The following is a 13,940-nucleotide window of genomic DNA, read 5'->3' on the forward strand; positions in this document are numbered from 1 at the left end:
GTGCGACGAGACCAAAAACTACTTCAGAATCACTTAATAATACGCAGACTAAATACTTGATCACAAGGGAATGAGCAACTCCGCTTTCAATCAGACGTGTTTTCAAAACATATATGAATAGGCAAATTAGCTTGATCTGGTCACCGCTCGCTGTGATCTCATACTCGGCACTTTGGCCGACATACTATCAGAAAAAAATGTTCGGGGTCACCTCGCACACTTAGACGGCCTCACCGTACGCAGAGAGCAACGCGTCCCCATGGAACTGGCGCCAGCCAGCCACCAAGTCGTTATACTCCTTTGGATGGTTGCGGTTGAACGCAACAGGGTCCTGGCAACAAGCAAACAAAGACAGTTAGTATCACCGAAATCTCAACACCAAATAGAGGAATTTGGTCGCGTACCTCAGCGAAGCACACAAAAATGGTGTGGAGTGCCGCGATGATCACATGGGCCAGGATCAAGGCCATACTGATACCAACCATGAAGCCAATGAGCGCCATAGTTCCGTAGACACTCATCCGAGAGCCCAGCGCAGTAAACCACTCCATTGGCGAGAAGCGCACCATCAACAGGCCAATGCAGCACGTGACAACACCCACACCCATAGCACCAAACGAAAGCGCGCCTGATGTCAAGTCATCGTTAATCACTGCCGTCCAGCCGCGGTTGTTGAACAGGTCCATGACAGCCTTGCCACTTGTGCGGAACGGATATCCGTACACACCGACGTACACGTACGCCCACTGGTTCACGTACTCCATAACATTCGCCAAGCAGCTCAAAATGCACTCGGCCATACACGCCAGACACGCCAGTCCTCCATTGTTCTCTTCATTCGCACGACGCTTGGCCATGTCGGCCATCGTCCTCAACGCCTGCAGTACCGCCACAATGAGGGAACCAAAGCAAATGGACCCAAACGACGTCGTCACCGACCGGTAGAGTGCTCCCACCGTCGCCTTCTGTGCGTTGGGCTGGTACCACCAGGTCGCGACGACACCCGCCGTCGTGCAGGTCAAAATATTCTGCAGCACTTGTTGTCCCCAGTAGACACTCACCAGCATGTAGAACATGGCCAAATAAGCTGGCAGCCCGACGCAAAGCCCTCCATGACTGCGTCCACGACTGGCGAGATCAATTTCCCGGTCACAGTCCGGGTCGGCGTCAACGAAGATCTGGTGCATGCCTAAGCTAGCCACACCCCAAAGTGCCATCCAGGCAAGTTGTTGCAGGACTAGGAAAAAGGCAAGCCCGAACACTGCCGAGTGTTCTTTTAGGGCTGCACACGCTGCCTTAAGATTCGCCGACGCGAAGCCGATCCGGTTCTGCACCGCGTAGATGTACCAGACATTGATGGCGGCCATGGCCAAAAACACCAGCGCGGCCCATGGGTTGACCGAGAACGTGGTGACGGCGAAGACCAGCACCATGCCTACATTAAGCCACAGCGCGACCCTAATCATAGACTCCGCGTAGGACATGAGCAGCTTGATCCAGGCTAGAGACAGCACGGTGCCGATGGCGCACAATAGACCAATCATGGTCCACGCCACCGAGTGTCCTCTTGGGATTCGCCCATCACTCCGGTTCTTGGACATGTCGTCTTGCAGGGCTGGGATGCCTTTCCAGAAGGCCAAAATGCCTAAAATAACGACGTTGGCCAGGAAGAACACGGCGAAGAAGGCATCGTTGCACTTGGCTGGAGGCGGCTCGAGGCGCAGGCTGTTGACGGCGCTCGAGGGCGGTGAGCGCCGTTCCTTGCCGCCGCTGGGGCTCATGAGCATCGGGTCCGTTTCGCTCACAGGCGTGTACATGGCTTCCGAGTCCGAGTCGGAGACGTACGTGGGGGCAGTCGCAGAGAAAATTGTGGCGATTGTTGGACGATTTGGCTTCCGGATGAACGGGATGGAGCGTTGGCGGAATGGGATTGGCTCATAGAAAATCTTCGGATGGAAAATTTTATTCTAGAAAAATGGTGTGGTGGACACAGTGTCGGATCAGTGTCGAAGATGGCGGATGTTGTGGCGACTGAGGCGGCTGTGAGGCCCGTGGGCCCCACGAAAGGTTGGTGTGTGGAGAGGAGACGTTGGGTGTGATGGGGTGAAAATTGCGGGGTGTAATGTTGTCTGGGAGCTGAGATGTGGACGTTTGACGGCGCAGTGACGCTGCAGTTCGTGGCGGTGGGCAGCGCCCCGCTAATGAAGCGCACCAAATTTACAGTCAGCGGCCATGACCAGCTCAGTGTGGTGGGTGAACATTGCAATACTTAGAAATTGAATTTTTGTTTGACGGGGTTTTGTGCTCCAGGTGTACAAGTTCCTGAGGAAGCAGCTTCGGCTCAAAGATATCGAGTCGCTGGTGGGCAGAAGCAATGTTTTTTATACGAGGAGTGTAGTGTTCCTGACGGGAGTTGTGTGCAGTTTGTGTATTGCAATAGCTCGTTCGCGCCATCGCCGGATCAGAGACTCAGCTCGTTGTTTGAGGTGAAGATGGCTGCTCCGAGCTTTATGTGTGTTTTTCTAACTTGACATTTGGTGGTGTGTCTGATAGAGTTTTCAAGTGGGAGATGTTCTCGTGCTCAATTACAGTCTAACGCAGGCGTGGGGGTAAAGGAATAAAAATGGGAACTGGTTCTTGAAGGTGAAGATGCATTATGTTGTGGTTATGCTAATGTGAAGGCAAGAAGGAGGGAGAAAGACTTGATCACACGGACCCAACGAGAGCTTCAACCTCTGCGCGTGAGGCCTCGTGGCGCTGCTGGAGCTGCAACAGCTCGGCGTTGAGCTCTTCGTCGTCCGAGTCGTCGTCGATGACAACGTTGGGATTTTTCGGCTTTGGGATGTGTGTACGTGAAGCCCTCGGGCTGATAGTTGGGATTTCACCTTCTGCTGAGTCAGATCGCTGCGAGAGCCTTGGCTTGGGCACGCGCTTTGCGAAGGCCAGACCTTTTTCCCGCGTAGACTTGGGCTTGGAAGTGGCGTTGCTGGTGTCAGCAGATTTCTTGGTTGGTGCATTTTTGTTGATGGTCCGCAGGTTCTGAGAGAAGGCCTTGATGCGCTCGTTCTTCGCTCGCTTTCCCACGAGTTCATCTGTGTTCAAGTCTGGCTGCAGCTTTCCCAGTTCGTAGTACCCATCTGGTTTTTCTTTCTTGTATTGCGACAGCTTACAAGGCTCATACTGTACCGGTCGAGCTTTGCGGCTGAAGGCCAGTTGATCCTGATCTGTGAGGACGCGGTTCTCGTTAATTTCTCTGGGTGAGCGGCATTCTTTTGATGAGTTCTGACTTGGGGCGTTTGTGGTACTGCGATCTGGCGATCGAATCGAAGGAGCTTGGCGAGGAGGCTGGGTATCCGGATAATCATTTCGCACGCGGCCAGGGATGCGAGTTTGCTCGTAGTACTCGGAGTTGGCTGCTGCGCCACGGGCACTTTTTGCTTCGTAGCTACTCGCCTTTCCCCTTGGAGACACTACTGGAGACTCTTGGGCGAGGTTTCTCGCTGGTGATCGCTGAGTCTGAACTGGAGGGGGTGGTGCAGCCTCAGTAGCAGCAGCCCGACCACGGTCGGTGCGGACTGGAACCTTCGTTGGCTGTCGCAGCATCGTCTGGCTAACGTTGCTGTCGTGGTTAATGTTGTTGTTAACGACTGGGCGAAGGTTTTGCTGTTGCTTCGGTCTACGCTTGGGGGCTCCAACACGAATCTCTTCACTCCCATCTGCCTTTTTAAGATGACCTTGCGCCGTGACCGTAGCGATTTTGCCCTGAAATCGATCCAGGAAGCTCATGTCTTCGTTGTTTGTCTTCGGATTGTCTAGTTGCCATGGCCGGTGAAGCGTTGAAATAGACCACCTATTTTCATGACGCACAGTGCCGCTCATTTTGGAATGAAACGGAGTTGGAATTGATCTTTTTCGCCGCACCAATATTGAAATTTCGTGCTGGTGTCCTCCGCTGGCGTTGTTTTCGAACTGTTGGTGTGCGTGGCGAATCTTTTGAAAGTGGTTGAGAACAGTGTCTCTTGGTCCTTCGATCGCAAAACTGAAGTTACGCTCAAAGTTGTTCATCACATTGGTATCACACCATACCGAGTAATGATTTATTTCGAAGTATGACAGTGATGCTACTGCGTTGGCAATAGTGCGGCTACGGCACTGTCGGAGCCAAGTTTTGCAGTGAAGGTTTGGTCAGTGAACGCGCTTCGTGATTAATCGTTCTCCATGGTAGATCAACCTCATCACTATGCATACTGTAGCAAACGAGACTAATTTCCGTTTACTTATGTTGCTGAATTGCCGCGCACCACACTATTGATGCTACAAACCCATCCAAGATAGCGCGTGGCCGATGTTCTGTTTTGCAAGTGGCACGGACAAAAAAACGATGGCATTCACGAACCGACTGATCAGGTTGATCATCAACCTGAATTCAGCGCCAGAGCAGATCATAGCGATGGTTGTCAATGCTTTTGTTCCGTTTCTTTTCGTGGGCATTACACTACTTCACCAAATTCTGGAGCGAGTGCTTGGTACGCGCTCTGAATTTAGGGGTTGTTACTCGGCGGGCGGTGTGGGAACGCTTGCTTGGCGTAGTGGCTGCACAACAATTTTCTTGATTTTGAAATGGTAATTTCAATTCTGCGATGGTGATCAAATCTTTGGCGCAGCAAATGGAGGTTTGTGGTGCACCAATCGGGCATCCATGTGAAATAGTGCAACATGAAGACTATCCTGACATCTGCGATGTCTTCTCTACTCAGGATATCTCACGGAGATCAACATCAGATCCGAAACTTCAATAATTGGATCCAGAAGGAGCATAACGACCCCAGTGCTTCCAAGATGCTGCTCACTAGTAATTGCACGTACCAGGAGCATAAATTTGATGTGATCGAAGCGTCAAGATATTCAGGCTACCGATGACACCTCCGATTCCAAGTATGATGGACGCGTTCAATGTGCTGCTTGGCTGCAGCGTATAGGCACTCGGTGCCTTCTGTCTGTGCTGAGCATTTGCTCATAGGGGCACCCGTGTTCACTATCCACTTCAAAACATTTAATGACCCACTCTTGATCGCATTTTGGACCAGTGCACACACAGGATGGTCTGGATCAGTACATGGATCTCGGGTCAGCGCCATTACTTGCAAGTGTGCTATCTGATCCAGCACCACCGCGGGCATCCACGGATCTTGAGTGCCAACACTGCGTTTGTATACCTTGAAGTTTTCTACGATACCTTCTTGCTCTGAACTCTTCGCCATTACGTTTTCATTGATGCTGAGCTCGCTCCGGAGTAGACCGAGTACCCAGCAAGTAGTTGATACCTTCTCATCGGCATCGCCACCTGTCACCGATTCATGTTGACCGGGCTCCTCTTTTTTCCGTGTTCTTGTCTGTCTTGGCTCCCGAATGACTCAGTTGCAGCAATCTGGAGGATAGCACATTGTACAAGTGATTGCGCCCAAGCAGTCGGCAAAGTTCCAGTGGATTGCAGTCTTCTAGTTCGTGACGTTCCTGGTTTTCTGCGATGAAGATCTGCTGCCAGTCTACGTTGGGGCATTGCCCAGATGGGCAAAATTCTGCCACCCGTATTGCATTCCATCGAACTATGGCGTGAAGAATGTGGGCTTCCTTTAGCGTAACTGTAATGGTTTGTATCTCATCGTTCCTGGAGTTGTTGGATGTCCAGCAGGTTATGAGCCGCTCTATAAGGATTACACAGTCTTGAGGAAACGCGTAGTTCACCATCAAACTTATGAGCAAGTCCTTGCGTTCGCCCACACTGAGGACCAGCTGACCAAAAATGGCCCGAGAGGCTACGTGCAGTAACGCCAACCTCTCGGATACGACATTTACCTTTGTGAACCGCGAGGCGCTGTTTTGCGAGGTCATGTCTGGAATGCGGCTGGATGTGCCGTATTCACGACTCTACTCGCCTAAGAAACTGTCTTCGCCTTGCAGTGTATTGTCACAATTCGTAAAAACAGGTGTACGGAAGCAGTGCCTCTGCTAATCAAAGAGAAATACCGGTGTACAGGACTACAGTACACATTCTCAAGTCTGAATCTTTTGAGCAGAAAGAACTGCGTTGCGTTGAAACGGACCCTGAGATAGAGTCTTGACCAGCAACAATGCGAACCTGATCGTATGAGAAGCACACGCAAAGCAAGTAATGCGCAATGCCGGGGGGCTGGGTCTTATCAAAGAGGTTGAGAGTAATCCAGTATAAAGAGTCTTGATCTTGTCAATTGAGGCTTCAGTCGGCCAGTGCAGTCGATACTGTTATAATTGAATACATGTAAAGTACAGTACTCGCCTTGAACGTTGATGACGGCACACATTTAACTCGTTTGAGTCCCTCTGAGGGACTCCCTCTACAACAAGTTCGTTGCTATGTAAACCTGTCTCAGTGACACTGAGTCGAGGTTGGACCCCGGGTTAACCGTACCTCGCTATCTGCAGCCGTCAACAAACAATTCTTGTTGTGCTGCAGAACAGCGAGCGACGCGTAGACAACTGCACACGTAGAACTGTGGATTCGCATCATGCAAAAAAGTGTTCCCTGGACTGCATGAACTTCCTCCATCATATTAGCGCCGTCTTGTGCTCGGTACTATCGCCCAAATGGGGCAAATGCACTAGTGACATCTTGGAGGTACCCGGCGCGGTTTTTGCACGTCTCAGTACGCTTGACAACAAAAGAGTGTGTTTGTCGTCGCTTGTTTTGCTAGGTCCGTCGTGCAAAGGTGAGACCATCAGACGAGATTAATTGTGACGTACATACACTTCGAATTGTGGCGTACAGCTCTCAGACCCAGTCAAATTGTCGTTGTTGCGCAGATGAAGTGTCGACACACTGGAACGTTTCCAGCGGAAACGTGCATGCACGAACACACGCACGATGATGTCGATAACTCCTGGACCGACACTGAAGAATTCGCCTCGTGGATGATTGCAAGAACAATCCACGAGCACAGTGCGTGCACAAAGGGCGTTATACTTGTGCTATGTATGCAACTTCCTAATGTTTTCACGGAAGCAACACCATCCCTAGATAAGGCCATGATACAGATCATGCTTTGCTGACGGTAGGTAAGCTCTCGAGGTAGAGTTTCTCTAGCTGTAAGTCAGCGATGTTTCACTTTACTTCTCGCACGCTGGCACACACACTTCGTTTCCGTCGCTTGCAAGTTTTTCAAGCATGCGTTTGTTGTTGTGGGTCCTGCTGGCGACGCTAGTTATTTACATTTCCACCACTAATGCAGCCTCGGCCGTCACCGACTCGGAGGATACCAAGCTTTCCCAGCTCACATCGGAGGATATCGAGGCTCTGACTCACCTACTTGCTGTTGAGAGCGACGTTGACGCAAAGCGCTTCCTGCGAGGTGACACGGAGACAGATTTGACGACAGCTGGCAGCGACACGGATGCGCTTGACGCCGAAGCTGAAGAGAGAGGAATCGTTCCGTCCTCGGTCACGAACTTGATTAACAAAGTGAAGAACGGTTGGTCCAAGTTCAAGACCAAAGCACTCGAGAAGGCTTTCAAGCATATGATGAAGAATGGCGAGGATCCCACGAAGCTGGCCAAGCGCTTGGAGATCGGAGGAGCAGCGGAGCCGAGATACGAGAAGCTCTACGAGAAGTACACTGCCTGGTGGATCAACTATCACACGAACGCAGGAACTTAAGCGGGGACTGCTTGCTAGCGCGGTACAGTAATGATTTTCTGGAAGAGCTTCTCTGATTTAAGTAAAACTTCTCTATGGTGCCCATGAAATTGGACAATACCCACCTACCTCATCCTGGTAGTACGACACTAAGGATTAAATCGGGCGTCGTTGATGTGTGATTACCCCATTAGTAGGCATCACGATGTTTACAAACTTCAAGTAAAATGTCTTCTAAATCTACCGTGCGATTCCCGCAGCCATTTGAACTGGTTCAGATCCAAGATTTGCCCTACCCATACAAAGAAAAACCATGTTATTCTTCAAGTGATTAAAGGCAGCGGTTCAGACTCAAAATCTGAAAGAGCCCCCCCCCCCCCCCCCCCCCCCCCCTTTCAGATCATGGATCTGGGTTTTGGCGGAATAAACCTGCGAACATGGATAAAATGACCTCTTTTAAGCGCTCTACCTGTCAATATTAATAACTTTAACTAACAAGCCACACTCTTTTCCCGCATCAAGGTCTGTCCCGTGTCAAGCTCAAGACTCCAGACTGACGCGGAGGTGGACACCGAGGCCGGGCGACAGCAGCGGAGCGAGCAGGAGCTGGTAATTCTCAACTTGGAAGCGCGTAGACGAACCTATTCAAGCCTTTGAGCTGTTATCACCAACCACAAGCATCATGATAAGGCGCGGGAGGGTCGCAGGTGTCGAGAATGACAGTCCCCACGATGTGGACGTCCTCCTGGAATTCATTAGCGACGTTCTGTCGACGGGTGCGAATGAATGGGAGTCAGTGCGGCACAGCTACGAAGACTATGCGGTCGAAACCGCTCAGAGCGCGAACTGGTGTCGCTCAACAAGACATTTCAAGCGTTGCTAAACGTCAAGAAGCCAACAGGGGATCCAAGGTGCCCTGAAAATGTCCGGGTGGCCTGTCAGATCCAGTGCCGGATCGAAGAAAAGGTGCCTGTGGAGAACGACGTTGGCGAAGAAAGAGCTTTGAGCAATGAAGAGGACAGCATCCCACACTCCTCCGGCGTTAGGTGAAAATGAAGATGCCAACTCGTGCCGTTGACTGTTTGCACCCTACCTGAGTTCATAGTGCGAAAGCAAGTAGTGGAAGCAGCTAACATCAAATCCTGTCATGGGGATAAACGCTCTGTCATTTCCAGCGCCGTACATCGCCTCCCATGCCGTTTCATATCGTGGCTCGGGGTGGGGGTCGGCTCTCGTGAGGTAGTGTTGGCCGCGCTGACGATCAAGCTTCTCTCTCTGGCCTTCGGCGGTGAGTGCAAGCATCAGAATGAGCACAGTGTTCTCGTCGTTGCCCTCGTAGATCATATTATAATGTAATAGATGCGGAACAGAGTGCTGCGGGTGGGCACGTACTTTTCTAAATCTGTGCGCACCAGCTAAACCTATGTTTTGACGTCCCAGAATAGCTGCGGGAATCGCTCCAATTAATCAGCACCAGCTTATACAACCACACAGTTTTTTTCAACAAAATATGACAAACAAAGCCGTGCGGGCACGGAACAGCTCAAGTACTGTCAAAGTCGTTGAAAGAGGAGGAGCGGAGGCGAGGCAGCTGATATAGGAGAGGGTAAATTGTGTTGTGATTGAGAGAGATAGTTTTGTCGGCAGTGGCGGAAACCACTCTCCTCATGTAAAGTGGATACTTTGTGTGTACCACATATTTAGCGTAGATCACATTTAATCCTTCCTTCAATAATATAAGTTACGATGATAGGTTTTATGTGTGGACTACATATGTGTGGCTAGTGGATTAATCACCAAGAAATCCCGATCGGTGCGTCTCAGATTGAAATATGAAACGTTTTATAATAAATATCCCTAGGAAGTCACGACAGTGATACAGAAGTCAGAAGTGAGGGCGAAATCTGTAACAATGGTCGTGCAAAAAGAAACTTGTGTGCGTCGAGTGGGGATAACGATAGACCTCACATTTATTCCGCATTCAATTTGGGCAAACTGACACGGCAAAAGTGCGCATGGGGGATAAGGTATATGTCAAGACTAAACAACTTGCTGGTAATAGTGGCGCGGAGCTGGCAGGGGGGTGCAACGGCAGTGTAGTATGTATCTGCAAGAAGAAGACTTACTACTGTATGGCATGCTCAAACCTGCCTCTTCAAAGATACTTTGACGTCTGCGGCCCAAGATCTAACCGCAGGTGCTACCATACCTACTGCAGCTTGAAGCAAATCGTGTGCTTCAATTGATCTTTACCATCCTTTATGTTTTTCAATACACCCTTTTATCGAAAAATCAGCAAAGCCTGGACTATGTAATTCGAAGGCAACTGTTTGAGTGGATCTGTGGCCAGCGTTGGGTAAGATTACATTGCAGAAGATAATAGGCCCTGTGATGATGGCATGGATTCATCTTCAAGCAGCTTGTCCAAACTCACAGTCGCCATGGCTGGTGTAAACTCTGCACAACCATAGTTACTCAGATCTCAACTAGCATCATGGCACCAGGACTCACTCGGACAAATGTGTTCAGTCCTGTTTACGGCAAGTGCACAAGCAACAGGAACGGTTCCCCCTGGACTGCCGCGATGGCAGGAGGGAGCGCTGCGGACCAGTACCCGCAAACTAGAGTAGATACTTCACTTTACAACTTGTTTGATCAACAACACACGTTGATCTTCACCAGAAGTTCCAGCTCCCAAACTTGTGTCCAACACGCCACAAAGGTAACTTTAGCGGAAGTGTTAACAATGCACACTCGCACTGGGCGTCCTACCCGCGATGAAGGTGATCTCAGTGGGAAATGTGATGAACGACGCGATCGTGGACATTGATTCGCTTTTCAAGCACGAACTGAATATGGACCTACAGAAGCGAGACGTCAATGCTCGCATAGTAAAATACTTCATGAGGTGCGATGAGATAATTTTGCAACATGGTTTGCAGACCACTTGTTTACGTCGGCTGGGATAAAGGAAAAGTTCAAAATTCTGAAGAAGCACCTTAAACCTGCGGATTTGCGCGATGCAATCGACCTACAGCAGTGCATTGTTGACTCAATGTCGAAGTCGAACGAGCAGCAACTATATCTCCTTGTCAAGGAGAAGGCTCTTGAGCATGATAAAGTTTTCCGGCTGCTGTCTAAAAAGAAGCAGCATGCGACGGATACTGGCAAAAGGCTCATCCAAAGTAAGGGACCGCATTTCGGAAACACTCGTGCCAATCCTGGTAGAAGTGCTAGCGCCGAAATCAACCAGCGGCGCATTGTGTCAAAGACCGTGATACTGAATGGAGCGTTCGAGATACCATATTGTGCAGATAGTGGTTCATATTTGTACATAATGTCAGGACAGCATGATGAAGAACACTGCCGCATGGATGATACAGTTCGTTTCGTGGAGCTAAGTGAATCGATTGAATCACGAGCTGTTGGAGGAGAAGTGCTCGCATCAACGCATGTAATTGACGTTAGTTTAACGTTGAACACTGCTGCTGGTCTGGTGAGGTGTCAGGACTTGAAGTGGTGTCTCATTGACGAGACATACGAAAATGAGTTGTTGGTCGGTAAGATATTGTTAGCTGAGTTGGGAATCGATGCTTATCGACAGCTTGAATATCTCGCGTCACACGCAGATTATGATGAAATTGTTTTGGATGCCAAGTAGACATGTCGAGACCCACGCCAGTTAGCACACAAATAGTGATGGGTGTGGTGGATGCCCCATATTGTGTGGGCTGACCTCATTTCGAGGGTGGGTGGGGGGAGTCAGTTGCAACCCACAGTGCGGATGCATTTGTGGTGTTGTGATTCACAAAATCTTCGTTAGTGCGGCTTCCACAAAACAACACAACAATTTGCCGAGTCAGGTCGGCGTTGTTGGGCTTGCGCAGGGTGATGTTGGTTCCCTTTGCGGTTCGTCCCAGCCGGGTCCAGTTGAGGCCCTGCTCTCGCTGAGTACCAATCCAAACTCCAGAAGCTCGCCTGAGCGGGGCAGCTTCCGTTCCTCAAACCCTGTGACCTCCACCAAAGGATGGACGTCGGCGCGCGAGCGCTTTTACAGGTCACCGAGCGCAGAGTACGCTCAGCTAGAAGATTGCGGTGTCCTGGGTTGTGCAGACCCACCGACACGTCGATTCGACGAGGTTTGTCTTCGCTGGTAGCGAGAAGTGCCCACCCCGGGCCGACCTTGATCTCTTGGTGCTACCAGTCGATTCCCCTACAAGCTATGCCTCTCGGGGAACGACGGCAGACATAATCCAGCCCACGCAGGGACTTACCGGAAAGTATACGCTGTTCTTGGACTTAGAAGATTCTGCTCTGTTTTGTTATCTCTGTGTCTTCGGGGAGTCCCTTCGGGCTCCCTCCTTTGGTCTCCTATCGATCCTATACAAATACCTAGTGAAATGGAGTCGTTATAGATCTCCCTGCGACTCTTCGCTCAGCTTCCCAATTGATCCTCGCCGAGTCGGGTCGTTATGGATCTCTGCCGACCCTTCGCTCCGATTCCTGATTTATCCTCTCCCAAATGGAATAACTCCCAAATGGAATACGCTCGCTGAGTCGCTGAGTTCTGCCGCTTTCTGAATCTTGGTGCTCGCCGGCTTCGCCGAGTTCGCCGCTTAAGTGCGAACTTCGATTAGGTACAATGTACCCAACTGAGCCAGACTGGGTGGTCTACCCAAAATATGAGTTTCCCTACACCACACATTCAATCAAGCGTTTCAGCAGACATAAGAGCCAACGTGGTGCTCGAGCCTCGAGTGATGAACCATTGTCGCCGCGCCCACTCGACCAGGACGGCTTTACCTGGCCTACTATTGACAAAATTGGCAGACTACAATCTCAACATGCTGCGTTAACAGGTGCGGACGTCGGAGATGGTGCTCTATGGCGCATACGTGGTTTGATTTGGTTTTCTACGGAAGCGAGTGAGCTGATCCATATACTGTTGGTTATTGCTTACTGTGAACGGAACGGACACCGCGGCATCCATGTGATGGAGAACCACCTTCGCCGGTTGTTCTACATGGGTGGTATCAGTGGGGGATGTACGGGTTTTCTATTCAAAGTGCCTACATGGGAAAGGAGGGGTGGTGATTCCCCGTCCGTTTATTGAACGCACAATATATATGAGCATAGCGCGACATTACTTTGAGATTTCTTGACGCTGGACATATCGTTTGGCAGGTCACGCTGCGTGTTGGTTCTCAAAGATGAAGCGACACATTTTGTGGAGCTTGAAGCATGTGATGGCCTTACATCGGAAGTGGCGGCTACGGCTATTCTCGATTGGTACAGTCGCGCTGAAGTGCCAACTGGTTGGGTTAGTGACTTAGAATAACACATTAGGAGCAAGGTGATCGCTGGATTGAGCCGACGCCTAAAGGGTCGCCAACAGCTCATCCTAGCCTACTCGCCGTGGAAAAATGGATCTGTTGAACGTGTGAACCGTAACATTTTGCAAGTGGTGAATACTTAGGCATTAGAGTTCAAGGTGAGCGTGCATGATTGGCTCTACCTACTACCATTAGTACAGTCGAGCATCAACCACTCCCCGCTCTCGTCATTAGCCAACCTAGCGCTAATTGAGCTTTTCACTGGATTACTATGCCCCAGTGCACTGGACACGGTTTTTTTTTTCTGGAGAAAAGGGTCAGTTGGCACCAGTGACCAATCTTCAGCCCCAAACTGAACAATATCTTGTTACTTTGAGAAATGGAATCATGGTTATGCACAAAGCTGTTGACGTTGAACGTATTCGCCAAGCCCAGTGGTACCGAGCGCGACCACATTACGAACAGCGGGTGAATTTTTCTGCCAGAGAATACGTGTTACAGACACGTGTCGACGAGAAATTGCACATGAACAAGCTACGCGTGCTATGGGTCGGGCTCTATCGAGTGGTCGGGAGTATAGACTACTACTTAACGGTCGAAAGTATGATCACTGGTAACACGATGGAAGTGCATCCGTCTCGTTTAATGCTGTACGCAGACAGTTCGCTCGATATGACAGAGGAGCTGTTTGACCACATCGCACCACAAGGCACACTGCTGGCCGTAGAGGCGATGGTGGATTATCAAATGAACTCAGACATGAAGGCGTACGAAGTGAAGGTCAAATGGCTGGGTCTCGAAACGATAGAGGACACTTGGGAACCCCTGAAGACGATGGGAGGGTGTGTGCCAGAACTACAGTTATCGTACGCAACCGACATCAGCGATGGTGATTTCTTACGTACGGTAACCGTCGCTATCGAACTCAAGCAGCGCAA

At 50.3% G+C, this 13,940-nt stretch overlaps 4 protein-coding genes across 4 annotated transcripts; 2 read left to right on the forward strand and 2 right to left on the reverse strand.

The window, feature by feature from the left end:
• Positions 1-220: 220 nt before the first annotated feature.
• KRP23_11945 (Protein PNS1) lies at positions 221-1,817 on the reverse strand (the record flags this gene model as incomplete). The annotated part of the gene is made up of 2 exons (XM_067882527.1): positions 221-331; positions 405-1,817. 2 exons carry the CDS (start codon positions 1,815-1,817, stop codon positions 221-223), a joined length of 1,524 nt encoding a protein of 507 aa, XP_067740116.1.
• Positions 1,818-2,012: 195 nt separating this feature from the next.
• On the forward strand, positions 2,013-2,613 carry KRP23_11946 (Ubiquitin-like protein ATG12; the record flags this gene model as incomplete). Its single annotated transcript, XM_067882528.1, has 5 exons — positions 2,013-2,067; positions 2,164-2,249; positions 2,311-2,361; positions 2,424-2,486; positions 2,554-2,613. The coding sequence occupies 5 exons, from the start codon at positions 2,013-2,015 to the stop codon at positions 2,611-2,613; spliced, it is 315 nt and encodes a 104-aa protein (XP_067740117.1).
• Positions 2,614-2,706: 93 nt separating this feature from the next.
• KRP23_11947 (uncharacterized protein) lies at positions 2,707-3,786 on the reverse strand (the record flags this gene model as incomplete). Its single annotated transcript, XM_067882529.1, has 1 exon — positions 2,707-3,786. One exon carries the CDS (start codon positions 3,784-3,786, stop codon positions 2,707-2,709), a length of 1,080 nt encoding a protein of 359 aa, XP_067740118.1.
• Positions 3,787-7,201: 3,415 nt separating this feature from the next.
• Positions 7,202-7,690, forward strand: KRP23_11948 (RxLR effector protein 24; the record flags this gene model as incomplete). The annotated part of the gene is made up of 1 exon (XM_067882530.1): positions 7,202-7,690. The coding sequence occupies one exon, from the start codon at positions 7,202-7,204 to the stop codon at positions 7,688-7,690; it is 489 nt and encodes a 162-aa protein (XP_067740119.1).
• Positions 7,691-13,940: the final 6,250 nt, after the last annotated feature.

The sequence above is a fragment of the Phytophthora ramorum genome, assembly GCF_020800215.1.
Source record: "Phytophthora ramorum isolate Pr-102 chromosome Unknown Phyram_PR-102_s0013, whole genome shotgun sequence".
NCBI lineage: Eukaryota > Oomycota > Peronosporomycetes > Peronosporales > Peronosporaceae > Phytophthora > Phytophthora ramorum.